Below are 27996 nucleotides of genomic sequence, written 5' to 3' on the forward strand. Positions count from 1 at the left end.
ATGGCCAGAGGAAAATAATTTTATTAAATTTTATTATATCCACATTTAAAAGAGTAGGGACAAACTTGCATGCCTAATTAGGTTGTTTGGGGTGTGTGTTTTTTTTTTTTTTTCTTTAAGAACAAATAAGCATCTTTGTTCGTTACAAATGCTTTCAAAGTCACTCTATGAACCTTCTCACTGTCAGGAATCGAGCCATGTGCGTGCCAGTTTAATGAACTAAATAAACAATTGTGTCACCGATGTCCTTTGTGAGGCCATTCTCAGTGATGTGAACACGTTTCTCATCCAGGTTAATATGGAAGATGGCTTGCTCTAGAATAGGTGTTTTCTCCACTTCTTCTTTGCCAAGGACTGGAACACGACGGGGTCCAAGGACGGGATCATCAAACCTCATCAGTTTCACTTTAGAGAGATCTGCAAGAAAAAGACTCATTAATTGGGTTAGAGGATCTACCCACAAGCTATAGTATCAAATAAGTTAACCAAATGTCCTGGTTTCAGTTAGCACAGAATTAATTTTCTTCCTAGTAGCTGGTGGAATGCTGTGTTTTGGCTTAGAATGAGAAGAGTGCTGATAACACCCCGATGCTTTAATTGTTGCAGAGCAGTGCTTATACTAAGCCAAGGACATCTCAGCCTTTGCTCTGTCCTGCCAACGGGCAGGCTGGGGGCTGCAGTAAGAGCTGGGAGGGGACAGACCCAGGACAGGTGACCCAAACTAGCCAAAGGGGTATTCCATACCATCTGATGTCATGCTAAACAATATATAGGGGTGGCTAGCCGGGGGGAGGGGGCCGGACTGCTCGGGGTTAGGCTGGGCATCGGTCAGCGGGTGGTGAGCAATTGCATTGTGCATCACTTGTTTGTACATACTATTATTACTTTCGTATTATCACCATTGTATCATCATTATTATTATTATTATTATTATTTTCCTGTCTTATTAAACTGTCTTTATCTCAACTCACGGGCTTCACTTTCCATTTCTCTCCCCCGTCCCAGAGAGGGAGGGGGGAGGGTGAGCGAACGGCTGCGTGGTGTTTAGCTGCCAGCCGGGTTAAACCACGACACCAAAACAACACTTAAGACTTAGTACTCATAAAATATCGTCCCCAAGGAAATATATTCTCTCAAGGATACTATGCACATTAAGTTTTAAACCCACTCCAAAGATGTCATTCAGTGGTTACAGAGCACATTACTAGCAGAAACAGTATTTGTCTGTTTTATCCCCAGGTCCCAACACCATGTTCTAAGGATTATATTTCCCTTATTTGTTTCTGTGACAGCGATGAGTAACTGTGCAGTTACTGTCTTCATTTTCTGAGGAAAGAATTCAGGAATTGTGAGAAAGAGGAAGGTGAGGATTTTTGTAAATACAATTCCATTTTAGAATTCACACCAAGATAAGAGATTGCTAAGCAGACCAGGAAAATCACTGTGAAGCCTCAGATCTTTTAGTCAAGCCTTCCTCCAGTACCACCTCCTATCCCTTGTGCACCAACAGAACAGTGACACCTTCTGGAAAAGATGGAAAGCTATGAAGAGTCACTTTTTTTCCATCATTTCAAAATGTTCACTCAGCAGTAGGGTAGTAGATATGCATACACATCTACTACACACACAGCACATTTCCCCAAGTGCATATTGCTGCACATTATCGTATATTCCTCCCTCTGTGTGCACCATCAATGGGCAGTTGTCTTTGTTAGACAGATAAACGTTTATATAAACACAAGCTGTTGAAAAATAAGGAAAGAAAAGATGTCTCTGCTGTCACAAGCTGTTGGATCAAGTCCATCTTTCCTTTAATGCCCAGCTCTACAGTGATTCAGATTTGTTTGAATCTTAATTTCTGTATTCTTCAACACAAACACAGCTGCTATTCCTTTAAGAAAGCTATTTTCTTTCATTACACTGGCCAGAAACTTCATGTTTGTTTCCCACTTGGCTCCTTGAAACGTGAATCTGATCAGCATGTGATAGCTGTGCTTCTGTGTTAGTAACTTACCTTTGATTCCTCTGTCCATCTTCATTAAGCGCCTGATCACTGTCTCTCTATTATCTCCTTGCCTGATGTCAATTTTTGTAGAGAAATGGCCATTTGATGGTTGAGGGTTCACCAAAAATACAGACACACCAGGCTATAAGAGAGTCGGTAATAACAGTAAAAGCAAAAACTGTGTTTGTGATTAAAGCCTCAGGGAAACATGCAAATAAAACAAATAAACATAATCTATCAACAAATAATCTGGATGGATAACCTTCATTTAGAAACACTGACTGCCACTGGCAGAATGCAAGCACTCACAGGAATCTTTAAAATATAAGCCACAGTATGCATAATTTTTTAGGACATATTTAGGGAAATCAATGAAATTTTTACTGTTGAAAAGTATTACAGCTAGAAATATTCATATATGATACTACTGCCATAGAGTTTCACTAATTTTACACATTACTCACTAAATCTTTCAGGACTACATTGCACTGTGCTGTAGGAATAATTTCAAAAAGCTTTATTTTTATGCAACTGAATGTGGTTTTATTAGCCAATTTTAAACTAACAGAGAATCATTGAAAATATTAAAAAACACCTTAGGATTCAGCAAGCTAAGTTTCATATGGAAGTTTAAAGCACCTTTAAAAAAAAAAAGGCATAACTGCCAGAATTTCTAAATAACCATGGTAAAGTGAGATTCAGTCACACTCACACAAGACCAGTAGAATCAAGACTACTCAATTCTCTATTTCTGACCTGTGTTTTAACTAGAATACCATCTAATTATCTGAAGAGTGGTAATCGAGGCGTGTGGCTCAAAGAAACAAATATAATATGCTGATGCTCAAGTCACTCGTTTTTAACAGTCCCAGTCAGCACAATTTAAAGATTTGACCTAAAGAGCCTTGAGGCTAAGGTGCAATTACAGCCACATTTACTATTTCCCCTGCCCCCTATATACAGCTACAACCACTTCAGGAAGTGTTTCCTGTCTTGATGAGGTGTTGGGTTAAGGGCAAAAATTCCTCTGTATATCTAAATAACTTTTAAATGGCATGCTTGTGAGATTGTTTTAACTTAAGTTTTCAGATTTCCAGTATCTAAATTTCTGATTTTACCTCAGTTCGGAATACAGAAAACGGTTTTCCAGGACAGCATTCTTCTTTTATTTTATCTTCTGCTTCAGAAGCAAACTTCACTTCAATGTGATCCAGCTGTAAGAAAGGATATGTGTGCGTGTAAATAGGAGTTCAATCATTTTGGAGGGAGCAACAGGAATTATCAGACCTCCATGCACTCCAGGTCCCCCCCCAACATTCTTGGTGGTCCTCTATTCAACAAGCTGCAATTTCTCATCCCTTTAACAATAGGGGTAGAGAATGGGGGAGGATGAGACGGGCAAAACAATGACACATTCTCCAGATTTGAGCTCAGCAGAGCTGAGAGGGATGACTTCCCAAATCACGTTCTATATAGATAACTCTTTCTAATGTAGGTCAACAAACAGCATGGCTCATTTGCAGTGACAGCACACTCACATTAAACTTGCATTAAACCTGACAGCCCCATAGTAACCACAGTGTCTTCTGTAGCAAACTTGATAGACAGACAGCCAGTTCCCAGCTTATCTGGAAATACGGAGTTATTATGCCCTGGTACAGAACATGACAACTCCTGTTAAACTTTGTATGATTTGGGAGTCTAATTCTTATGCTTCTGTATATTCTCCTGCATGGAAGTTCCACCTTTTAGCAGGACAACTGCTTCTTCTACCAGTTAGTGGTTTGTTTTTTTTTTGTTTTGTTTTGTTTGTTTGTTTTTGTTTTTTCAAATTTACACGTTTTACAACAAAAGTTATTGCTCATTTTTGACTTTGCTCTGATATAGGAGCAATCCAATGAACCCACATTTATTATATTGCACAGGTGAAAAAAATGAAGTTTTGTAGTTTATTTTTTTGCAACTTCTAATTCTTGAAACAAGCTATTTCTTATAAACCTGCCTGAGCTGTTCTCTCATTCAAATATTTTGGTTATCATACAAAACTGGCATAAATGCTTCTAGACTGGCCTTTCACAATATAACAGTTTTAAAAACCCTGCCTAGAATCCACTCCTTGAAGAGGGTGAAGTAATCTGCTGCAGTTAACATGTGCCACTGTAAGAGTCTGAAGATACGAGGCTGTGATCATTCTTACTAGTGATGCCTATGAACATCTCCTTCTCATTTCTTCAGTTGAAAAATTTAAGATATTGGTTAGGTCTGAGAAAAATGGCCTGTCCAGTGACACTTTCGAAGAGACAATCCTCCAGCTATCCCAGTAAGAATCAAGCAACAAAGATGCCAATATATACTAACCTCTAGGGAATTTGTCAAATAGACAATATTCTCCATGAGCACTGCCTGTTCATCAAATTCCAGTTCCAGATCAAGAACACGTGAACCTTTCTTCTCCAGATTTTCCTGTCAGAGGAAAAAAAAAATGATTAAAACCCTCTGAATATGGCAAGTAAAATAATGCTTCAAAGTGGCAAGCAACACACATCAGTCATGAAAAGAACAGGCTTTTAAATATAAGAGCTCTCTGCTGGCACAATATGCTAGCACAGGAGCAACAATTCTCTCGTAATAGGGTTTCTTCCTTAGGGTGTTAGTGACACTGATGGGAGGAGTAAGAGCAATTATAACGCATCTTTAATACAGAATTCAAAAGGTGTTCTATATTAAGTTACTTATAATCTCTATTTAATGTGCAGGTTGAGAATTCTCCAAGTAAGTCAGCATTTCAGTGCTGTTTCACAGCAGGAAATTTAGTCTTATGACCTAGTTTAAAACAAAGAATGAGCATACAACAACTGGACATGTTCACAACAGTTGTAAAACAAGTTCTCTGCAGGGAAATAACAATCACTGTATATGTTAACATAAAGGTAACTTCATTAGTACAGAAAACCAAATCACAAGATCTGAAGTATTAATGGCAATATAAAAAATACCTTAAAAAAACTGAACTTTGTCTTTGGAATCTAACCTGTCCCTTTCTCACTTTCATATGCTGAGCCAGATGTCTCTTTAGAAGCTCTGCTCCAGACTTATCCTGGCAGTAGTTTCCTCGTCAGTTTAATGTACGAGATTCCCTAAATTAACAATGAGTTTCTCCCCTTTGTAAACACAGAAACAGCTTTGGGATTTAAGCCTTCTTTTGAAGAAATAGGAAGCAAAAGCAAAAATGCTTCTTGTACATTGGAACTGCTGAATAATCAGTTTCACAGAACAATATACTGGTCGAAGGAATTTGAGTTCAGAAGTCTCTATGTATTTATATGTAATCACTTACCAATCATCTTAGAAAGGGCAAGGATCAATTATTGGGTAAGCCTCAGCACGCCAACCCATTCCCTGCATGCAACAGAATCATTAACTATTGCCAGATGAACACTATCAAAAACCAGGCGTGTTTCAGACCTAAACTTACTCATCTGAAAGTTTGTCTGATCTGTTTAAACTGTACTAGCTGATCTAATAAATACTACCTCGTTTTAAAAACTTCACTTATACAGACAGCTTCATAGCTGCTTTGTACTTTCTATTCCTCTAAAAGTCTGAGCTATCAGAAAACAGAATAATTTAGAATGACCTTAGAAGGCAAGAGAATGAGGCAAGAGATTTTAAAACTGGACACAGTATTAGAGGTTCGTCCTCATCAGTGCTGAGCAGAAGGTAAGGATCGTGTCCCACAACCTGCTGGCAACACTTTGCCCGCTGCAGCCCAGGACATCACTAATTTTGTTCTATACAAGAAGTGTCCCTCTATCACTTACCTTAATCATGGCAACAAAAGGCATAACCTTCTTCATATACTTCTTCAGCTCTGGCAAGTTGCTAAGCTCACTGGCAATTACTTTATTATCTGGCAGTTGACCTCCACTGTCCTGGATATTAATGAATATAAATTTAAAAGAACAGGCATCATTTAAAAAAATAAATACTTGCCCTTTAATATCATATATCCTTCATGTTTTCCCAAAATACCAGCAAACACTATTATCATTGATTTCCACACAATCATTTTCTCATCCTTTTAAAAAATGTTATAAGTAAGACTGTAAAATCTTGACCAAAACCACTTACCTACTGCCATTCAAGCAACTCAGTATTATTCTGTGTTTTCTTCTTTTACCTTTGACTATATATTAAGGTACCTGAATTATCTAAGATGCATTTTAAATCCACATTTAAGTCTTGCCTCAAGCAGATTTTCATGCAGTGGTTTTCCCAAATTGTTTATATTTTGCTTTCACAGTTCAGATATTTGCCAACACTCCAAGTCAGTGCATCAGACTGAACAGCAGAATTCAATACTGATACAAGAAAGGCTATACAATTCCTGAAACTTAATACTCTAAAGACAAGTTTTACTTAAAGAACATTGCTTTAACTCAATATTGCACGTTGAGAGTCATAACTCTCATCTATCAGCTACAACACTGATTGTTTAAGCTGAAAAAGATGATGGTGCATCAGCATGCCAAAAGCCATTCTCACCAGTTTGCACATCAGAAGCAGACTCTTCTGCTTTCACAGAAGCTAATTTCTTCTGCTTATGACAGATATATTGCATTTCAACATGTTTCTTGCAACATCACTGAATGGTATACACCTACTTAGAGATCACAAAATGCTTCTAAACCCACTTGCATAGTAACATTAATCTCTTAGTCAACAACATTGCCTCAGAAATACTCCTGGGGAAGAGAATATTTTAAAAGTTTATCACTTTAAAAATGAAAAATAATAAAACATGGGCCAGTTTTCACTCAAATTGTCAAAAGGAACAAGGTCATACTGTTCAATCAGTGGTGTTCCTCCAAACATCTTCATTAAGCATTGAAAACTACTAGACAGATATAAAAGCATAAAGGAAATCAAAACTGCCTCATATTTAAGTAATTAGGTAGCAAGTTACAGCTTATAAGTTTCTTTAGAGATAGAAAATAAGAGTACAAAAAAGCAGGTAAGCAGCCCAAAGAAACAAAAGCGGTCACCTGATAGTGCTTGCGCAGAACTGATAAGGTGGTGTGCTGCCAAGGCGGGTAGTTCTTTGCCACATAGATGGTACAGTGAGAAGGCTTCTGGGGAGATTCTTTAGTACTTTTCTAAGGGAACAATAGGAAAAAAAAAGTAACATCAGGAGGGAGTTCTGAGGCAATCCAAAATTACTGAGTATGAAGACTTAAGGCTGACTTAGTACACTTCACCTTTCCTTTCACAGGTGCCATGAAGCTCTTGAGACGAAGTCTGAGCTCATGAGCTGCTTCCATGAGGTACTGAGAAGAGCGAATTAGTATCTCATCCACAGGACCTGCTATTGGCCAGGAGGCTTTCATGATGGAATCAGGCTTTGAAGAAAGGAAGAAATTACTTGCAGTGAGATAAAAATACATTAGTGTCTGGTGGTTTTTCAAACCATTATAGCTTGAGTGGAAACTGGCTTACACAATTTGAATCTCAATGAGCACCCACCCATAACTCAGTTATAAAGGAACAAGCGTACAGCCAACAAGCACTAGTTTACAAGTATGTTAAAGACTACATATACAAGCACACCTGCCATATAGCCACGTAACTTCACTTACAAGTACTTATTTCTCCACTTGACCTGCCAACACAAGTTCAAAAGCTAAGTTTCATGCATAAATGTAGAAATGTTTCATTACTTGGATTAATTTTAGATCACCTCTCAGTGAGAAGATAGTCAAAGTGACTTGTATGAAAGTTACATATATCATTACAGTAACCATGAATATACAGATTAATTCAATATGCTTGCTGTGATATGGGTGATGACCCATTAAGGCAATTCATACACTGATATAGGACAGATGTTTCTTTTAGCTGCATTTGAATGACATCCTCAAGTCTGATACTGGCCTTACTGAAAATCAGCAAAAGCTTAGCTCTGAATGAAATAACAATACTGAAACATATACTACTAGTACCTTTCCCAGCAGTGACCAGATGTGTTCACATAAGTGGGGACAAATGGGAGCCAAGATCAGAGTCTGAACTTCAATAAACTGAAATACCAGCTCTCTGTGCATTCCTTCTATTGCCAGCTCACGGTATTTATCTTTTGCTGCCTGAAATAAAGCCAGTTTAACCACTGTTAATGTTAAAATAATGTTATATGTGTTAAAACAACCATTGTGAACACATTAATTGACATGGAGAAACACTTAAAAACAATTCTTTGCTCTAACGTTCCTTTAGAACGTAACAAGTTTAGAACTCAATAATGTATTATTAAAAGAATTACATTCTTAAGCATGCGAGTGTAAAGCTGTCAGTTGACCATTGTACAATAGCATGGTACTTCAAAAGAAGAAGTGTTTTTTTGAGCAGACATAACATACAAAAATATCCACAACTGTGTATCAGGTACTAACACTTTCAATAACTTGCTAAATAGTAAGTTATATTACTACTAATACTAAAAAGTAGTAAGAAAAAGGTAATGAATATGATCTATCCTTATGCATACAATACAGCCTACTTAATCACACTCCTGCAACACAAAGGAACCACATAGAGGAGTCTCTGTAATTATGTGAAGTGGCATGGTTCAGCAGACACTCTGGAGACATAGTTTATAGAGCATATCAAAAAAGCATTCTACTTCCAAACAATTCTGTTGATTATCACCTGTATTTCTTATGCAGAGTTCCTTATTCCAAAGGAGCAAAAAGGAAACACCCTTCTCAATAGCATCTTTTTTTAAACAGCTTTTTGCTCATACTATTTGCAGCATCACAGGTGCCCACCTCTGGACTTTTGCAAAATGCCACAAAAAGACCTTTATAATTTAAGACTACTGAAGTGGTCTTTTTTTCCTGATATAATTTGGATTCCAATTCAGCAGTACAATTAAGGATCAAAGACATTAGGATCAAAAGAAATCCACACAAAAGTAATAAATGGCAAGTATTAGTTTTCTACACCTGAAGAGAGATCACCTACCTGAAACTCAAAGAAGCCAGTTTTTAGTGCTTCCTTAAACATCATCTTCTCATAATTTTGATCCGTCTTCATTATGCCTGCATTCATTTCACTAGGGAGGAAAGTGAGATCATCAATATTGTCCACTTCACTTAACAGCAACACTGTAAAGCAACACAATCAATGTCAGTAGTGTGACACAATCACTATTCTGGAAGTGAGTCAAAAATGTGTTTTGCTTTATGGAATTAGTTAACTTGTAGAAAGAAAAAAAAACCTACAAAAATGATCCTAGCAAGATTAAAAAAAAGACTAAACTACATTAGCCTTTGTACAGTACCTGGCAAAGACTCTGTCATTGAAGGTGTTAGCAGGACCGCTTCTTAGACTGTCTCTGTTTGCAATCATCTCCTTTACCCACTCCACCCACGTGTAGAGACGAAGAATACCAGCATCAGCCATGGCTTCCACAAAGTTGGCATCTTCAACAGTGTCTCCAGCATCAGCCAAGGCTAAACGCATGCCTGAAGGAAACCACATTAGTTAACATGGCAGGCATGCAATTAGCTGGTAGATAGGGATGTAGGAGGCAAGGGACTCAAGCTCTATTACTAGAGATATCTCAAAAGATGCCCTTTACCCATGATGCATACACTGCCCTTCTTATAAAAAGGAAGAAGATCAGACAGACAACAAGAGCGTAGTACAGTCACTGTTCAAAAAACATGAGGATGCAAGAAAGAGCATGGCATGCATTTATGCACACACAACAGCATTTGTCTGATGTTTTGAACTCCAGCGAGAACGGGTTTTCACCCAGGCACCTTCTAGAAAGCCTCAGCATTGGAAGTATTGGATTTAAACAAGTGTTGTCTTTTCAAACAAAACCAGCTGGTAAGTGGTAGACTTATTGCAGCTAAATACTCCAATATATCCACTGCTCCTTCCGGAGCAAAACATTAATGATGCCAAAATGACTAAAATTGAAAAACAGTAACAGGTCAAAACATACTTACCGTCTGCAGAAAACTTGTCAACAGTTTGAGCTAGTGTAAGAAAGTTGCCTGTAGATTTAGACATCTGAAAGAAATAGAAAAACCTTGTTTTTCTCTAAATTCATTTTGCTGTTGGATAAGCAAGACAGACAACAAGAATTATTGTCTGAGAAAGTGTTGATTGTCTGAGAATTTTTCTCATGAATCACAGCAAAAGCAGTTTGGTAAAACTGAACTACGTTTCATAGCAAAGACGGACGAAATTTTGCAGGTATTGATCCAGTTCCTGATCTTTCTTGAGACTGAACAAATTGTTTCTACTAAGGTCTGCATACACCACAACTGCATGGAAATAGTAGCTTTCTGTCTCATTTGGGTTCCAAACTAGAATTCATGAGACTTTGAAAAATAGGACAAATGATACCAAAATTCAATCCCAAAAGTTACCTGAATTAAATTTCTGAAATCAAAATAATACTCTGTAATTGGCATTTTCAACTTATCCCACATCAATTTTTGAGGTAGAGTCTTGTTTGTGTTTTTGTTGTTGTTTTTTTGCTTGTTTGCTTTTTTTTATTATTTTTGTTTTGTTTTTGTTTCAATTAGACAGTCTCCAAGGTCAAATTCCAAGGTTCAGGCACTTTTAAATTCAATAAAGTTCAATTTCAGAACTTGTTGGAATTACAAAGTTAGTCACACAAACTTTTTCTTCTTCTTATACCTACTCCAAGCCTTAACAAAGCAAAAATGCAGTCAAAAAAAAAAAAAAGCATTCTACATTCTGAATTATCCTAAAACTTAATAAAAATCCACTGAAATCTTCCCTAAACTGATGAAGCAATACAAGAGCCAACAGGAAAAAGAGTTAAGACAGTATGGGAGGAAAGGCATGTCTTTGCCTCCAGTGAATGAAAAACTCAAGAGCACCAAAGAAGGAACTGAAGTTTTCACAATTTCTTCCTCTTAAGTTCCTAGATAGATTTTTTTTCAATCTGGCTGGCAAGTGCCTATTTTGACAGCTACATACATAGAACCTTACTATACCTTTTCAGAATTGAGAAGGAGATGTCCATTTGCTCTCACAGCTACTGGCCATTTTTCTCTGTTTGAAGACAAGATGCAAAGCATATAATTTAGTAAAAATATTCCTTTTAAAAGATAAAATAAACATTTTATGTTCCTGTTTGGGATGAATAATTTAAATGGAATCTTCAAAAAGTATCTGGAGAGGTGGCTTTAAAAAAAAAATCAAGGAGTGTCTTTGAAGATGAAAAGAAATATAATATAAGGGCTAGGGCTTACCATTGCTGACATGCAAAGCAGGGAGCATTGCACCGACAATTACACTTCACTTACCTCACCTCCCTCCCTTCAGCTATATTTAGTTTAAAAGACTGTGATTAGCATTGCTCAACAGCACTGGATAGAGCTACACGGTCTTCTGTAGGGCAAACCCACATATCTCGACCAGTGGAGGAAGCAGATTCCTTCTCCATGATCATTGTTACTGCATATGAGAAAACACCTTTTCCTACGTACAATTTTAGGCATCTTTTAACTAGTGGTTCAAGGCAGTACAAACAGTATATTCATGCTTAGGAACTACATCGTTATTTACACATCGTTATATGCACACACACACACACAGTTTCAACAGTCCATGAGAAGTAATTAAGAAAGCAATGATAATAAATTCACTTAAATCTCAGTACAAGAATATGATTCAACACCAGAAAATCCATAGAATACAGAATACATTTGACTTTTAGAAAGGTGAATGAAGGCTACAGCAAAGATTCTTTACTTTTATATGTTTTCTTTCTAATGTGGCTGTTTAACTGTGAGCTTTTCGTGCCTCCACAGATAGCCAAAACAAACGAAAAATAGTGGCAAACACCAGAGCTTCCTTCAACAGCTGCATATGAATATAGTTCTAGATGTTGCTACTGTATATTCTCCAGTTCTCAAAGACAGAAAAAGCTTTAAAGATACAGCAATGCTGGTTTAACATGTTTTTAACATGTACCCTCTAAAGAGGTAACAAGAAAAGGTACTGCTTAGTTAGAACAGGCAAATCCTTCGGCTTGATCTAGAGCTATGATTTAAACTGCCAAATTGATTGCTCCATGAAAGCATTCCAGCGTTTAGAACAGGGTTTCAACAAGCTGACTGAGAGTCGTATTATGCAGTTAAATTTCAGTTTTGTTGTAGCCAGTATTTTAGAATCTGTATGTAAAAAAAAAAAAAACTTGTATCTTAAAATCTTTAAAGAATTCTAGGGAAAAAAAAAAAAAGGAAAAACAAGGGTAAAAAGCCTTCAATTTCAATAACTTCTAGTATAGACAGTAGTAAAAACACTGCAATATAAAGAATAAGTTTTTAAGCTAATCCTGAATGTTAGGTAATCAAAAAAATTAGCAAAGCCATCAAAACTAAAAACACTCCAGCTTTATCTCCTGCACACCTTTGTTTTACATTGGTTCCAAACTTACCTTTGATCTGACCACATAGCCACATGATTATAGAGGTAGTATGAGAGATGATTTGGAACGAGATCTTTGCCAGAGACTCTGAGATCCACAGGATACCAAAATTCAAACTCCTCCTTCAGCTTGTCCAACTTTTCTTTTGGAATATCTGTTTTAGGAAATGGAGCTGCCTTGAAGAAGATGTAATCCCAAACTTCTTTGCTCATTTGATGTGCCCTGCACAGAATTACTGACATCTCAATCTGAGATTAAAAACTCCTCTTACAAGCCACAGCATTTTGAACAAAACTTCTTAAATCTGTTGATTCATTCTCACAACATACTCCACATTTGAAAAGCAAACACGAACAGAAAAAATATAGGTATTTTGTTCAAAATTGAAGGAGTCAAACATCAAATACAAAATCAGAGCTCAGATGTACCAGCTCATGCCATGCCCTGCTTAAAATGCCCTTTGATATTTCCTAATAACCATAAGGACTTCCTTAAAGAAAAAGCAATTAATAATTAAAGTATAATCTTGAACGTCCTGAAAACCCATTTATTTTACAAATGCCCTCCCCTCTAGGCACCCCTTGTGACCTTAATTCTGTAATGAAAACCTATTAGTATGTAAGTTTCTCTGCATTGCTTGCACTAGGTCATATTGTCATTCCTTCTGGTCTCTATGAAAGTAGAATAGCAGGAATACAAGAAAATTTCTGTACAATTCAAGATCACCCTCTTACATGGAAAAATGTGTCCCGCTTCCTGTGCGCCCCCCACCCCTCATTACCAACACAGAGCTGGGATACCAAATTCATTCAAAATTACTACCAAATAAGACACATTCCAACAATTACTGGAAGTAGAATCCACAAGTTAAAAGAAATTGTTTTACATAGTTTTTTATTCCTAGCTTCTTAGAATTTCACTGGAGTCTACCATATACTACCTGAAAACATTTCAAATTACATCATGTCAAATCCACATTTACCATCTTTTAACATCTACTAAGGTGCTTTGGCCCTGTATTACACAAAGAGGAAAAAAAAACATTCTGAATTCAAACTACTTTTGCACATATTAAACACAGTTCAAATGACAGACAATACCAGCAGTTCAGAATAGCCATATATGCACCAGTTTTCTGCTTTAGCAGGTGGTTACTGCTCTATGCTTTAACTTACTATTGGGTGCTGTGACTTCGTTTCTATGTTTGGTGCTAAAGATTGGTGTATCTGAATGATGAATGACATGTGCCATGAATCCCTTATTTACTGTACCCAGAGTTACAGAGTTAGTCTTAGTCAACAAAAAAAAAAAAGTATTTGCTAATACTAAAAAGAAAGATGTTATCTACTCATGTAATAGCACAAAGCAATTTTAAGTACTTAATTACATACATCAAATCTATAATTCAGTGCTAAGGATGGTCACTCCAAAGTTTGTTCCCGGACACTACTAGGATGTAGGTAACCTCTCTGTAATTAGAGAGGTTTGAACACAGGAGAGGTTCTGCTCTCAAGGACATTCCTTCCCACTCTCCAGCCACAGTACTACTTCCCTTTTTCCTTTGTATTTCTCTATAGCATTGCTACAACTTATCTAACAAGTAAGTTAAGTTTTGACAGTAATGCTTTTTAAACACAAAAGCAAATCAGCCTGCTTGACAAGTCTTTGTCAAGAACAATTCAGAAGAGGACACAAAATTAAACAAGCAAATTCAGTGCTTCACTCTCCTTACCTAATGCCTAGAGGAGATTCTCCCTGGCCGCTCAGGTTCCCTCCTTGTAACAGATGAGCAACTGTGTAATAGGCCATGTAGATAGTTGAGTCAGAGAGAGACTCTATCAGCCACTGCTCATCCCAAGGCAAACGGGTACCTGGAAAAGATGGAAGCCTGGTACCAGACACAGCCAGCATCATCCCTACTTGCAGGTCTAACAAGCAAGACATTCAAGCATACATAAGCAGTTCATGACTTTTAGTGGAATCTCTCTCCTTCTGCAAGTACTCATGCTTACACATTTAAAAATCCTTTAAAAGAAACCCGTGCATTCGAAAGTTTCATTCAATAGAAAATACTTGCCATTTTTGTAGCCAGCATCTTAACTAACCAATAAACAAATGTTAATTCATGATTATTTGTTGCAGGTTATAATGCAGTTATAACAGCTGTCCCACGTCAAGCTGCACCTGCTTACACACCTTGCAGGCTACACATGCCAAAGGCTAGTCATCATTTGAGGAGAACACCCAAGAAATGGAATTAGTCCCTTCTGCTAAGATCCCTTCCAAATCAACTGCCCAGTCAAAAAACAAGATGCCAGAGAGATTATCCATAGCCCCACAAGTTTACGAGTTAACGGGTGCCTTCTCTGGGATATGGTGTCAAGATTTAAATTGGATAAGCATAGAACAGATTTAACTGTCCCATTTTGGATCCGAGGTATGCTTCAGCCTTCCAAATGAAGTAATGAGTACCATGCTCATGAAGCAATGAGTGAGCAAATAAGTTTATTGCTTACCTAACCCATACGTCCTTGAGCATGCATGCTCTTGTAGCCATCCTAAAGTAGCTTCAAAATTTCTTCTAGTCTCTTCACAAAACCTGTAAGCAATAAGCTATTACTAATCACTCCTCTCAGTATTCTTAGACCACCACCACCACCACATGATCACTCCTCTTTACATCTGCTTTGATAACTTACGTCTCTAGATGTTTCAAGCACTCTGACGTCTGTTTCTTCCAGCCCACTTCACCATAATCTAAATACCTACAGCCATGAAAAGTTTATCATAACAAAGCAATCAGCAAGTTGGAAATAACTTGACAGTAATGCTTTAACTACAGATTTACTTTGCTTACCACTGGTCACAAAGGGCCACAACACATTCATCAGCAGACCTTGATATAACTTGTTTCTCAGGTTCCATAAAAATCATGGCTTCATCCTATGGGAAGAGATCATTATGCACCTAAAAGGGCAATACAGCCAAGATAAAGGGCAATAAAGCTAATTTATCAGAGCCTTGAAAATCCTCACATCTAAAAACCACCATCTTTATTCTAATTTGTTTTACAACATTTATTGCATGGTCTTCATAACTGCACTGGCTGTCTACCTCAGTATTTGCTTCAGCAAAATAAGGATAACATTTGACTATGTACCTCCTAGATGTGTCAGTTCATGTAATTCTGTGAAGAACGTCTCCATTCATTACGAAAAGGAGGACAGAAGCAAAGAAAACTTACTCATTAGTTATGCCCCTAGCAGTTGAAAATATTCTTGGGAAAAAGTTATTCACAACAGAATCTAAAAAATATAACAAATCACAGCTACCATTAAAAAAAAAAAAAAAAAAAAAAAAAAGAGGTTGGGAAGGCAAATAAAAATGGAATGGTGAGCTTTAATTCTTCCTTCAGACCATACATTCTGATACAGGATGAAACAGGATAAAGTGTTATGTTATAAGCTGAACATACAGTTCCGCAATGACAAGCTAATAGTGACAAAGTAACAGATTACTCTCTCACTTCCAGTCCTCACTAGGAAAAATCTTACCAGAGAAATGACAATCATTGTTCATTTACTCTTTCTCCTCTGCTTGACGTTCCCCACCCAGACATGGGGTGTCTGCATGTAATGACTACCCTTTACTTCTACTTGAAAGAGCCTTTAAGTTCAGATCCTATACTTTCAGTATCTTCACAGCTATATCAAAGATGAAAATCAGACCAAAATATTTCCTAGACAAGGTGATGGGATGAAGCAGGGAATAAGATATCTCTACTTAAGCTATTCATCCCACTTAACAGAAGAACACAAGCGATTTGAGCAGTACAATATACTCTGTAGCTACCCATAAGCACCACTGAGAGGACTGCAGAACAAAAGAGAGGTTTCTTCAGAGACTGTTACTGTGAAAAAAGACAAAATGGATGATTTAGGAGAAGTTGCGTGCATTCTATGACATACATTATCCACCATCATCTTCTGAATAAGTTTCTTGACATCTTGAACTTTTTGTCCTTTGTATCCATCCACCAACATTACCTGTAAAAGAGGAGTCAAGAGAGTTGATTGTTTTTAAATTAAGAAGAAATAGGTGCAGTAGGTCTTTGGATCTAAGAAATAGTGATTACTGGATTTTTGATGGGCACAAATAGGAATCAAGCTTCCAGGTTGTTTGTTGGTTTGTTTTATTTAATAGACAATCTTCTTTACCTAAACCAAAGCTGTATACATGCATATAGCCAACCCCACATAGCTAGTAGGAACAGCAAATTCTTTCCAGTTTACAAAAAAACAGCTGAGGATTACATCACAGTAACCCACTACACAAGTAGATAAAAAAAAAAAAAAAAATGTATTGCCATCTTTCCCTATCAGTTTCCAAATCAATACTTTAACCAAATTGATCAGTTCTTTAACGTGACCACTTGCTAAGAAACCAAATTATGAGCCTCGGTTTGTATTCATACATTTCTCTGTTCTTTCTTCATTTCTACACAACTCCTCCAACTGTAGAATGCAACTGCTGAAAAATTCTTAATGTAAAATGGACTCTTGAAAAAAAAAAATTCCCTCTTTCCTGCTGTTTTTTTTTTTTTTTATTATTATTATTATTATTATTATTTATTTACCTTGCCCCATGATTTTTTTTCTCCCAGTCAAACAAAGCCAAATCTTTTATTACTTACTCCTTCATAAAATGCTTTCAGGTATACTCTCTGCTTGGCCTCAGCAAGTTTCTCTCTGTCGTTCTGGCTCTGAATTTTGAGCTCATCACAGACTGATGAAGCACAAAGGTTGCCATATCCTGGCATTTCGATGATGGGCACCTGAGAATTAACAAAACAGTGTCACATATTGACTTCAAGTTATCTCAATGTAATATCTACACAAGGATTCGTCTTCTAGATTTGACATACTTCACAAGAAGTGATGCACTGAACGAGAGACAATATTTTGCTTGATTTGCAGGCCTTAGGCTAACATGAGTTTGAACCAGAGATCAAGAAGGGAAACAAGAGGTGGTTATTACTTGCACAGTGTTTGTGCTGAATGATATCTTGGCAAAAAGCAGTATTAAACGGCCCTAATAACAACAGAAGCAGCTGCTAAGACAAGGGCCAACTTCTACCACATTGCGCTACTCTGTGTGTAAATTTGCAGCATCTATTAGTAATCAAATTACACGGGCGTATCGGTGCACTTCCACTGATCAGCTCAAGAACTCTTGGTAGTCCCTGCTGGGACTTCTGATCTGCTCTCCCACCAACAATAACCCACTTTTATCTCCTCACATCATGCCAGTACCAAGTTGTACCAGCACTGAAGCTAGCCTGTGGAAGCAAGGGTAATACGGAATGCTGGGGGAGCTTTACCCATCACCTGTTTTCCAATGCAAACTGATTCAGCCATGAGTCTGTGTTAATAGGAAGGGACTTCAGCCCTTTGCACAGAACAGATGCAGCCTTGAAGACAAGATAGTTATTTTAAGTTTTAACCAACCAATAGGTTATCAATATAATGATGCACTTTCTCCAAAACAGTAATTTCCACAAGAATTGGTACTTTTATTTAACTCTGGTATAGCACAGAATAATAAATCTTGACTATAAACCCTAACAGACCAAATATTACTACTGTAACAAAACATGAAAACATTGAATTTTCAATCTCTTTCATCTGAAAAGTAGAAGTTCGGGAGAAATCAGATAGAAATTCTGAGAGAGGCAGGCAGTTCTGGCACATTTCTCATCAGTGAATACAAAGCCATGTGCTCTGCAGATGCACACAGCTGGGTGTACTCACCGGTTCAAACGGCAGGACCATTTCATCTTTAATGCCATACTTCATTCTGAAAGCCTTTGAAAATCAGAAAAAAACACAACATGAATAGAAGTAAACTTTTCTATCTTTGAAGGTTTTTACTGTCTTTCATGGACACAATATTTTATTATCAAACAGACAAAAATACTTCTCTTCATGCTCACCATTTCTCGCACCTGACATTAATTCCGGTCTCATTTTCACGTGATTTTCTATCAGAATGTATACATTTCTAAGATGGAAAAAGCCACACTAGAGCTGTGTAGAATGGAACTTCAACAGCCAGTGGACAACTGTTTAGACAGTGATGTCCTTCTGAAGCTGTGATAGCAACAGCTACTCTAAGAACCTGAAATGCATTTGAAATTTGGAATTCATACAGAGTGCTCATCTCTGGAAGTTATTTTCACAACAGGAATTCATTTCCATTTCACTGCCACTTTTCTCTGTATGTTAAGATACAGAAGTGACATTCTCATCAAAAACCCTCCTTGAAGACCGAGAATAAAAACTTTGCTGACCTCAGCTGGTTTTATTTTTATTGTTTAACTACTTCGATTTGAAGTTAGAGATGGCAGAACAACCACCAAAGGGAGTTTCATTTTACCCACTGGATATCCACTTCTGTTGCTCCACACTCTGGAAAGGAAATAGAAAGAAAAGTGATTCAGGTATGAGACTGACCTGTTTTTTTTTCAAATCTCTCAGGGCTGCAAGATCATCTGGAGAATCAGAAGGGACACTTGTTACCACTCCAGTTCCTTGACAAAGAAAAAGATAAAACAGATTTAAAAAATTAGTCAACATACTGACAACGTGATGTACGGTGTGCAAACAGGCTTAGGCACGAAGCTGTTGCAACGTTACCTTTATCTTCCTTGATTGTGAGCATGGGAAGGGTATATATAACTTTGTAGGTGGTGAGAGGTGCAGAAAGTGCAGCACCAAGAATCTCCTACATGGGGCAAAAGAATATAATTACTATAAAGAGCACTTTTTCAGTCTAGCTGAGTAAGCTCTGCTTACTGATAGTATGTTAAACTTGCTGGCATTCCTCACATATTATAAACAAATTAACTACATGTATTGTTAGACAAGGAGAAGTACAAAGAAAAGCATCCGTGTACCATTTGAGATAATACACGGACTATTTACTAGTCAAAAAATCAACTAGCAGATAATATACACAAAATAATATAGAGCAAAGCAAAATTACTGAAATAGAAAGTCTAGAGCTGGAAAAAAGATAAGAAGCAGGAAAACAGTTTGTGTCCAAACGTTTTGATCACATCAGCATCAAGACACTATTGAGAGGGTAGGCAGCCACTGCAACAGGCTTCCTAGAGAGGTGGACATGGACAGGCACGAGGCATCAGCCAAGAGGTATTTGGATAGTGCTTTTAATGATATGCTTTAACTTTGGGTAAGCCCCAAAGTAGTCTGACAGTTGGACTCAATGACCTTTGTAGGTCCCTTCCAACTGAATCTATTCTATACTATGTTTTATAAGAATTAGCTAACCACTTTTGAAAGCTAGATTAAACTAAAGGCAGTAAAAGCATATAGTCAAGACTCATGCACTGACAAGAGGTAGTCCAGGTGCTGCAGTTGTCTTCTCCCTCTCTAATTTGCTTGGATTCATATCATCTCTACTAATGAAGAAAAAAAAGTGTGCTTTCTACTTAACGCAAAGCAGGATCAAGAAGGATGGAAAGATTTTAGTCAACAAAGATCAAATGAGGTAAACAGCATGAAGGTACTCTGGATTAGGATGAACAAATGCCTCTAACCACGCTTTTACTACCCTTTAATTTCTGTTCTCCATAAATACCAAAAATTAACATTCAACTACAAAACTAAGAAAGCTGTATTCACAAAGATGGAAGCTTCAGCACTGGTCTTTTTCACATAATACCTTACAGCTGTTACTTTTCTTCTTTTTCTACTCCTAGCACAGGGAAGTCATCACTCTTTGCAGCACACACAAAAACGCTACTTAAATCATTCATTTATCAGTACTGCTAAAGGCAACAGTAATGCATTTGTCAATGAGACAGTGCATCTGGTTAATCTCCCAAATGTAGTAGTAGCTGCCAAAGAAGCTCTTTTGCATTTTTAATTTTTGTTTTCAAGTTACTTGACACTCAGATTTTCTTTTGTAGTTCCTCTATTTTCTTTATAAGCAGAATTCTACAACCACCTTTCTAAGTACAAGCTTCACAGGAGTAGATAAACCTGGCCCACAAGCTGCAAGATGCTTACTTCTCCCATCAGTTCCTTGACAACAGGTACGACTCCATTGTCTTTTGTAAAGCCCTGGTAGGACATGTTCCTGGCAGCTCTTTGTGTACAGATAAAAATATCCCCATTCGCAGTTTCAAAGCCGATGTACTTCATATCTGGGCGAACCCAGCAGTTAGTCTGTCCAAACATGGTCTCTGGTCTGAGCGTAGCAGCCACCAAGAAGATATTTTTTCCTCTTAGGCCACTGGGGGGGGGAAAAAGTATTTTATAAGTCACCAAAATAAAAACATTCAGGGTAATATAAAACATGCTCTTAAGCTAATATGAACTGTAAGTAACACTTCCTAAGGGATGAAAGTGGCTCATTAGCTTCTTTGTGGGGCTTTTAATTTAACTTTGTTTTTGAACTCCCAATTTGTGTTCCACACAGATTAGTGAATATGGCAGCTCAAAACAGAGACCAAGTCATTGCATGACAGAAATAACACTACAAAATTAAATTCTGCATTAGGTAGAACAGACTAATTTAATGGTTACTTCTGGCCATAAGATGGAAGTTATTTGCCATTATGAATTCAAGACCTACCTTAATTTTGCTGGGTAAGGTTCTAACACCTTCATTTTTATTAGAGTATATTCTTGAGGTCCGACACCCTACAGTTCACATAAACAATGCACCAATCAATATATGAAGTTGACTCAAGCAATAAAGAAAATAAATTCTATTCTGTAGTCACCTAACACAAACGCTGTTGAAAGCACCAGTTGTTTCTTCAAATAAAATCATATTTCTATTGATAGAAATGGCTGCTTAATAAAATGCAGTCTGAAAAGAGAGGTTCTATTTTATTCCTCCGTCTGAAAATTTATTCATGACAGCAGCTATTTCAGCAACATAACAAAAGCTTTTTGTTTTGTTTCAACAAATAGATAATGATATGCTGTAGTGATGTTGGTGGCACAAATTGCCAGATAATCACAGGAAATAGCTACAGTGGAAAATACTATCCACAGTTCAGGATAAGTATTCTCAAAAGTGGAGTTCATTCAATTTTCACAGGTACTGACAACTGAGAACAGATAGTACAGTATGTACAAAATACATTTGACCAAGATACATTTTTTCCATTCAGTATTTAAGAACCATAAGCAACGCATAAAAATGTCAACTAAAAATATTACCTCTCCTGTTTGCCTGTCATGATCCATGCAAGGCTGTCCATCTTTTGGAGAATAAATTGTGTACCTAAAAAAAAGGTGTATGTTCACTTAGTAGTAAGTACTATAATCTATAGATGAAGAGAAGGAAAAAAAGCTTCGTATCAAAAGGGAGATTCCCTAAATATTTCCTAATTTTTAGGGATTTTCCTAAAAGGAAATTCCCTAAATGGTTATTTTCAAATTTTGCCTCTGTTTCCACTGCTGTCAGTAAGTTTTTGCCAGAGCTTTCAGTATTGACCTTATTTTGAGTCGGCATCTGTTGTCAAACTAAAACACAGGGACGCTATTTCACAAAGGCGGCTAGCACAATAAAGACACTACGTTACAATGTTTATAGGGCATTTGAAATAAAAGGATTTTAGTTTAATTCGAGTCATAGGCAAGTTCTAGAAACATTTCACAGGGCTCCATGTTTTATAAAGCTGAGTTCATCCAAACTCACAAACTCATGGCAGACTTACCGTTTCCCAAACTTAATCTTATTTCTTTCTCTTAGGGTAAGGAATTGCCAACGTACAAAGGAATCATAATAAGGGTTAACATCTGTGGTAATGAAAGAACGCCTCCAATCCACCTGGAAATGTGTAAGAGTTTTTAGTAAGTAAATAAAGAAATTGAAGGAAATTTGAATTACAGTAAAACCATAACTTTAAAACTAAAAAAGACACTTTTCTCCAAAAACATATTGCAAGTACATATCATACTAAGGGAGCAACGTGCATGTGTTTGGTCTTTCAGAGCTGATGTGTTAAAGACAAAAGCATATCCACAAATGTAGTAACAAGTCAAGTATGGCTGCTTGCATAATTGAATTTTAGGTTTCATACAGTTACCTTCAATCCCATGCTTTTCAGATCCTGGACAGCAAGGGGAGGGAAATAATCCAGCCAATGCTCAGCTTCAGAAAAACCAATTACTTCTTCATCAGATAGACCCAAAGACTTCATAATTCCCCACTGGTATTTGGAAGACCCAGTCTTGGCAGCAGCCTTACTCTAACAGGAGAATTGTGATTAGAAAAATAAAAAAAAAAAAAATGCATGTTCTCACATTGACAATACCTTCATATGCTCTAGTGCATTTTCCCCTCCACTTACATTGTGGTTTCTATTTCCAGATATAGAAGTTAATGTGAATATTCTAGTTGCCTTTCACAAGCAGTGAAGACAACTACAGTTTGATCTACAGTATTTCGTTTCCTATCTCAAGTTCAAGTATACACAATTTTGTACCCTTCCCTTCTTTTCAACTGATACATGCTTCGATATCAGGATACATCTGCAGAAAACGTGTGCCAGGAGACACTGGCAAGAAATGACCAGTTAATTGATGTGCTGGTCAAACAAATGTGTATTTTTACCATGAAAAGGTGGAGCGGTCCTATACCAAATCCTTGTAATAAAAGCCTTTTCTGCTGGTACTTTGCTCATACTACTTTTTCCAGCTATTGTCCTTTGTCTATCTTATGTTTCTACCCAACTGGAACTATCTGCAAGAGCAATCAAGATCCTACCTACTGTTGATGCATAACAGGCAGAATCCTCAATCTAATACTTATACTGCAACAATCTCTTTGGAATAAATAGTACAGATTAGAACACCTCTACAGTTTTCCTGGACTTGATTCTTTCCTTGCCTTGTGATACTCACAAAATCATGCATCTCTTAAAAAATCGGATAAATCACAGTATTTTGAATGATTTTCCTGAAGGCATTTAAAATAGAGTACTCAGAATAGCACATCTAACCCCTACCACTAAGAAAGCAGGGTTATTTCATAGTTTGTGAATGCTCTGTGCAGCAAAAGATTCAGATATTATATTACTCCAGATGATCTGATTTCTCTTAGGAGGCTATCAAACAGTGCACCAGCTTATCATTAAGTTTTCATGTATTAAAGTGGTATCTCTGGAACCATGCAGTAAATGCATTTTTTTCGAGTCAACCTTAAAAGGACCAAGTTATCTTGAAAACAAAATCAAAATATTTTTTATCACAGGCTTCTCTGAAGTGCGTGTAGGAGGAACACCAAACTACAATGAGTACTTTGAAGCTTTGTGAGCACAGCTGCCAATCCTGAGTCCTTGTTTAATCAACTTTACCTTTTTCCCTTTTGCTTTGTCTTTGATGATAATCTCTTCTTCTTTTTTACCAGAGTTATCTTCTTCCTCTTCCTCCTCATCAGGAAATTCAGGGGGGCAGCCATATAATTCCATTTCTCTTTTTAGCTTATCTGCACAAGCCTAAATAGAGTTATTGGTAGACTATCAGTACTTTTCCATAGCTATGATTGAAGCAACTGACAAGGATCAGTTTCTACTGATAACACTCTGTTCTACTACAACACTTCAACTTTTACTGGACGTTACGTGACCTTCTGGGACACCTTGCAACTTAAAGAAAGCCTGCCAGGGCAGGATGATGCTTACAGTGAGGATTTACTTGCAAATGAAAAAAAACTACTTGGACTTAATTTTGAAGCATTTTATTTTCTAGAACGTCACACTGAATAGCTCAAGCACAAAACACATCTTAACTACAAATTCAGGTTCCAAATCACACTGTCTTAATAATTTTTTGAATAAATTACCATAATGTTCCAGACAGACAGCAGTCAATGCTCCAAACACCTTTACACATGGAAAGCATGAGCAAAAACCCTCAGTAACTCTTACCTTGATAGGCATCCCCGTGCAGTGTAGGCCAAACGGGAACAAACAACTCTTTCCCTTTAGCCGCTGATACCCAGTTGCAAACTATAAGAAGTGGAAAAACAAAACAAATGAAATAAGAATGGTAGAGGGCTAAATCAACACCCTTCCCAAAACGTAAACGTAATTCCTTTTCCACATGAAGCTACTAAGAGAAACAAATGCAGCCAACAGCATCTAAGAAGCCAATTGTAGGAAAAGGTAAAAACACATTTTGTGACCAGGTCTGCCACTGACTGGCTGCCTGAGTACAAAGCCTTCTAATTTTCAGGGGACTGTTTTTGACTAGTGAAGAATGCAAAGAAGAAATGAATTTTGTGGAATCCTATCCATTAGTATCTAAAACCTGTTAACATACAGGTAACAGAGCACAGTATTCACAAACAAAAAAGACAATAAAGTTCTTTGTGAAGTTTGTACTAATTAGCAGCTAAACAAACAATAGGAAGCAGCACCTCCTAAAAATACCTGCAAATGTGAAGGAAGAACCAGAGGAAACACCTGTATTCTAGTTTCCCAGAATAAATTGGAAAAAAAAAAAAAAGTGATACGTAGTCTTTCTTTTCAACCACCAATATTGCCTCCAGAAATATGAAAAAAGGAAAGTTTGAATACATCATGATTGAATCTACGAAGTAATTAGCAAGGCATTCCATTAGCTTGACATTTAACTATAAAATTAGCAGTAACTACAAAAGTAGCATTAGCTCCTTTAAAAGTAGCCTTTAAAAGTATTAGCGATGGAAAACTTTACCTCACATTTGGATAAAGAAAACGTGTGTCCCAGGTGAAGTCGTCCATTCATGTAGGGGTAAGGAAAAGTAACAAAGTACTTTCCTTTGCTGAAAAGAAAATCAAAGAATTGAAACGTACAAACATAGAAACATCCTTCAAAAGTGAGCACCAGGAAAAGCATAAATAATACAGTTAACATCTAGGTATGTTCCCATATTATCAGCTCACAGCAACATTAAATACTTCTTTTTCTTGCAATATCATGAGGGAACTCGCACAAAACTAAAACTTGGCAGCTGCTCAGGCACTAGAGCAGACAGCGTCTGTCTCGGGGAAAGAGCGAAGAGACCACACCAGCGCTACACATAGCAGAGACCAGACCGGTGCTACTGGTATTTTAGAAGAAGCAATTGCAGAAAGCTAAGAGCAATAATGAAACCAATCAAGCGGGAGGAAATTAAACACCAAAAGAAGCACCTTCTATAACAGGCAGATAGCAGCTCGGGAATATTCCACCACAAGACCAGATGGCCGTTATCAAAGGAAAGCGTTACGTTAACTGAAACCAGCACAGATTAAAAGTAGAATGCTCTATTAAAAAAAATAATAATAATAATAAGAAAAACACAGTGAAATTCATAGTAGCTCAAATGAATTTGAAGTGACAAACACCAACAAGGATTGGAAAATGCCTAGGTAACTCAGTACAGATTCACACGCAGATAACACCAACAAAAGGAATTTTGTTTTAACAAAATGAAAGAACATAAGTAATCCTATCAAGGGCATTATGAAATGGAAACTGCAAAAAACAAGAAGAGGCTGAGGCACAGCACCTCTAGAAACACACGGAAGTTACATTCGCAGAGGAAGCTTTAAGCAAGGAAGCAGAAATGCAACGAAATGCAGTGATTGGAACTGAGGTCAGGTAACTGAAATAAAACAAAAATATCATCAGCTGTTAAAGCACCCAAAGAAGAGCTGTGGTGGAACACCATCCCTTTAAGGAAGGGGCTTCTTTTTTCCCAGGGAATCCCCTTAAGCATAAGCAGAGATTATATCAAAGAATTCATTAAGCCTGAATTTTGGAAGCAATCAACCACACAATAAGTCATCTCTCCTGGCTCGTTTTCTCTGAATAACTGCGCTATGTAATATTGATGCGGACGTTTCTGCTAGCACTTCCTAGGACTGAATATTGCACGAATGGCACCAAATCTCTTACAGCAGTTCTATCACACTACCACGGAGCTTCAAGAGCTCAGCTTAACAAAAAGCATCACAGGTAAAGCTTTTTCCTGCACAGCATCAGGTCCCACTGTGACTACATGAGCAACAACTGCGGAAACGTACATGGCAGCGCCTCTCTCTCTTCTAGGGTAGCTTGCAGTAGTATCAGCTCTTTTCTGAAAACAGAAGTTTCTGACAAAGCACTGAAGTAAAAGCACACTGTTTTACCTGGAGTATAACAAAATCAAGTCAGCAAAGCAACTTTTCTTGATTTATAGGGTGGGCATATGTAGTCGCAGTGAACACTGAAGTTTCACAGTTGCTCAATATTGCAAAATGCCCTACCGTGTTCATTTCTGTCAGAAACTCAGTATCAATTACAACCCTACATTTCAGACTGCATTTCTCTTAAACCAAAAAAAGACTCTACAATGCCAACAACAAGTGTACCCAGACAACCACTTTTCTTATGCCTCCTAGATTTAGGATTCAACTCCTCTGACCCATTTAGGGGCAGACGTGTCAGTCACAATTTGCGCAGTCCCGAGACCAACAGTGCTGAAGCCGCAGCTCGCAACAAGAGCAGGCCCAGCCGAAGCTCTGTGAGCAACGAACAAGTCACACAGCATCAATACAGTTCATACATAAAACAGATCACAGCACCTCATCTGCGTAATGATCACACCCCCGGCCTTTGTCCGTTTATACACAGAGCAGAACAGGTTGACCTACGCCGGGACCCGAGGTATTTGTTACAGGATTTTCTGTTCTCAGCGGAGCAGAGCGGGTCCACGCTGCAGATAAAGGAGAGCTCCTTCCTGCCTGGGGGCTGCCAGGCCCTGCCACTCCTCTACCATACTGAGAGAGGCTCCTATGTGTCAGGAAGCGAACACCTCAAACGGGAACCTTGTGTGTCAGGTCCCGGATGGTGCTGAACACACCAAGGGACGAGAGGGGCTGCTGGAACTCCACCAACAGGCGCCCGGCACCGCTTCACGGCCCCCGACAGGGGAACGCTCACCCAGGGACAACCTCCGGGCGGCCGAGGCGCGCTGCCCGCTCACAGGAAGCCGCTGCTTCCCTGCCCGGCTACTGAGGGAAGATTTCCCTGGGGACAGAGCTCCGGGCACACGCAGCCCGCAGCGCCCGTACCTGCCGTGGCTCCGCGCGTCCGGAGCATCGGTCTCGAAGAGCCGCTCGGCCTCCCAGCGCCGCTGGACCTCCCGCTCGATCTTCTTCAGGAAATCAACCTTGGCCGTGCCCTTGCGCTCCTGCGAAGCGGAGAACAGGGGCTGAAGGGGCTGCCGCTGCCTGCACGGACCCCACAGCGCGTTCGCGAGCACCTGCCCGGCCCCGGCAACGCCCCGGCAACCCCCCGGTAACCACCCCACCCCTCCCCCCCACCGCGAGCAGCCCGGCCCCGGCAGGGCCCGCACGGCCGCGGGGCTGCCCCGGCCCCGCTGCCCCGAGCCGGCCCCGCGCCCGTCGCGCTCACCGCCATGGCGCCGGAAGGAGGAGGGGACGGGGGGGGGGGGCAGCGTCGCCCCG

General features: G+C 38.3%; 1 protein-coding gene across 1 annotated transcript; it reads right to left on the reverse strand.

Annotated features, from left to right (window-relative positions):
- Position 1: 1 nt before the first annotated feature.
- On the reverse strand, positions 2-27992 carry LARS1 (leucyl-tRNA synthetase 1). The gene is made up of 32 exons (XM_032196781.1): positions 27944-27992; positions 27601-27719; positions 25238-25325; positions 24448-24528; positions 23875-24015; positions 22606-22767; positions 22234-22346; positions 21734-21797; positions 21138-21205; positions 20570-20795; positions 19175-19262; positions 18992-19068; positions 18290-18343; positions 17173-17313; positions 16448-16525; positions 15337-15422; positions 15179-15244; positions 14996-15078; positions 14212-14350; positions 12489-12701; positions 11041-11098; positions 10018-10081; positions 9342-9525; positions 9023-9113; positions 8005-8145; positions 7264-7404; positions 7051-7161; positions 5827-5937; positions 4364-4468; positions 3124-3219; positions 2015-2147; positions 2-417 (listed from the first exon to the last, which is right to left on the reverse strand). Exons 1-32 carry the CDS (start codon positions 27947-27949, stop codon positions 212-214), a joined length of 3534 nt encoding a protein of 1177 aa, XP_032052672.1. The 5' UTR covers positions 27950-27992; the 3' UTR covers positions 2-211.
- Positions 27993-27996: the final 4 nt, after the last annotated feature.

This window comes from Aythya fuligula, chromosome 14, assembly GCF_009819795.1.
Source record: "Aythya fuligula isolate bAytFul2 chromosome 14, bAytFul2.pri, whole genome shotgun sequence".
NCBI classification, from domain to species: Eukaryota; Metazoa; Chordata; class Aves; order Anseriformes; family Anatidae; genus Aythya; species Aythya fuligula.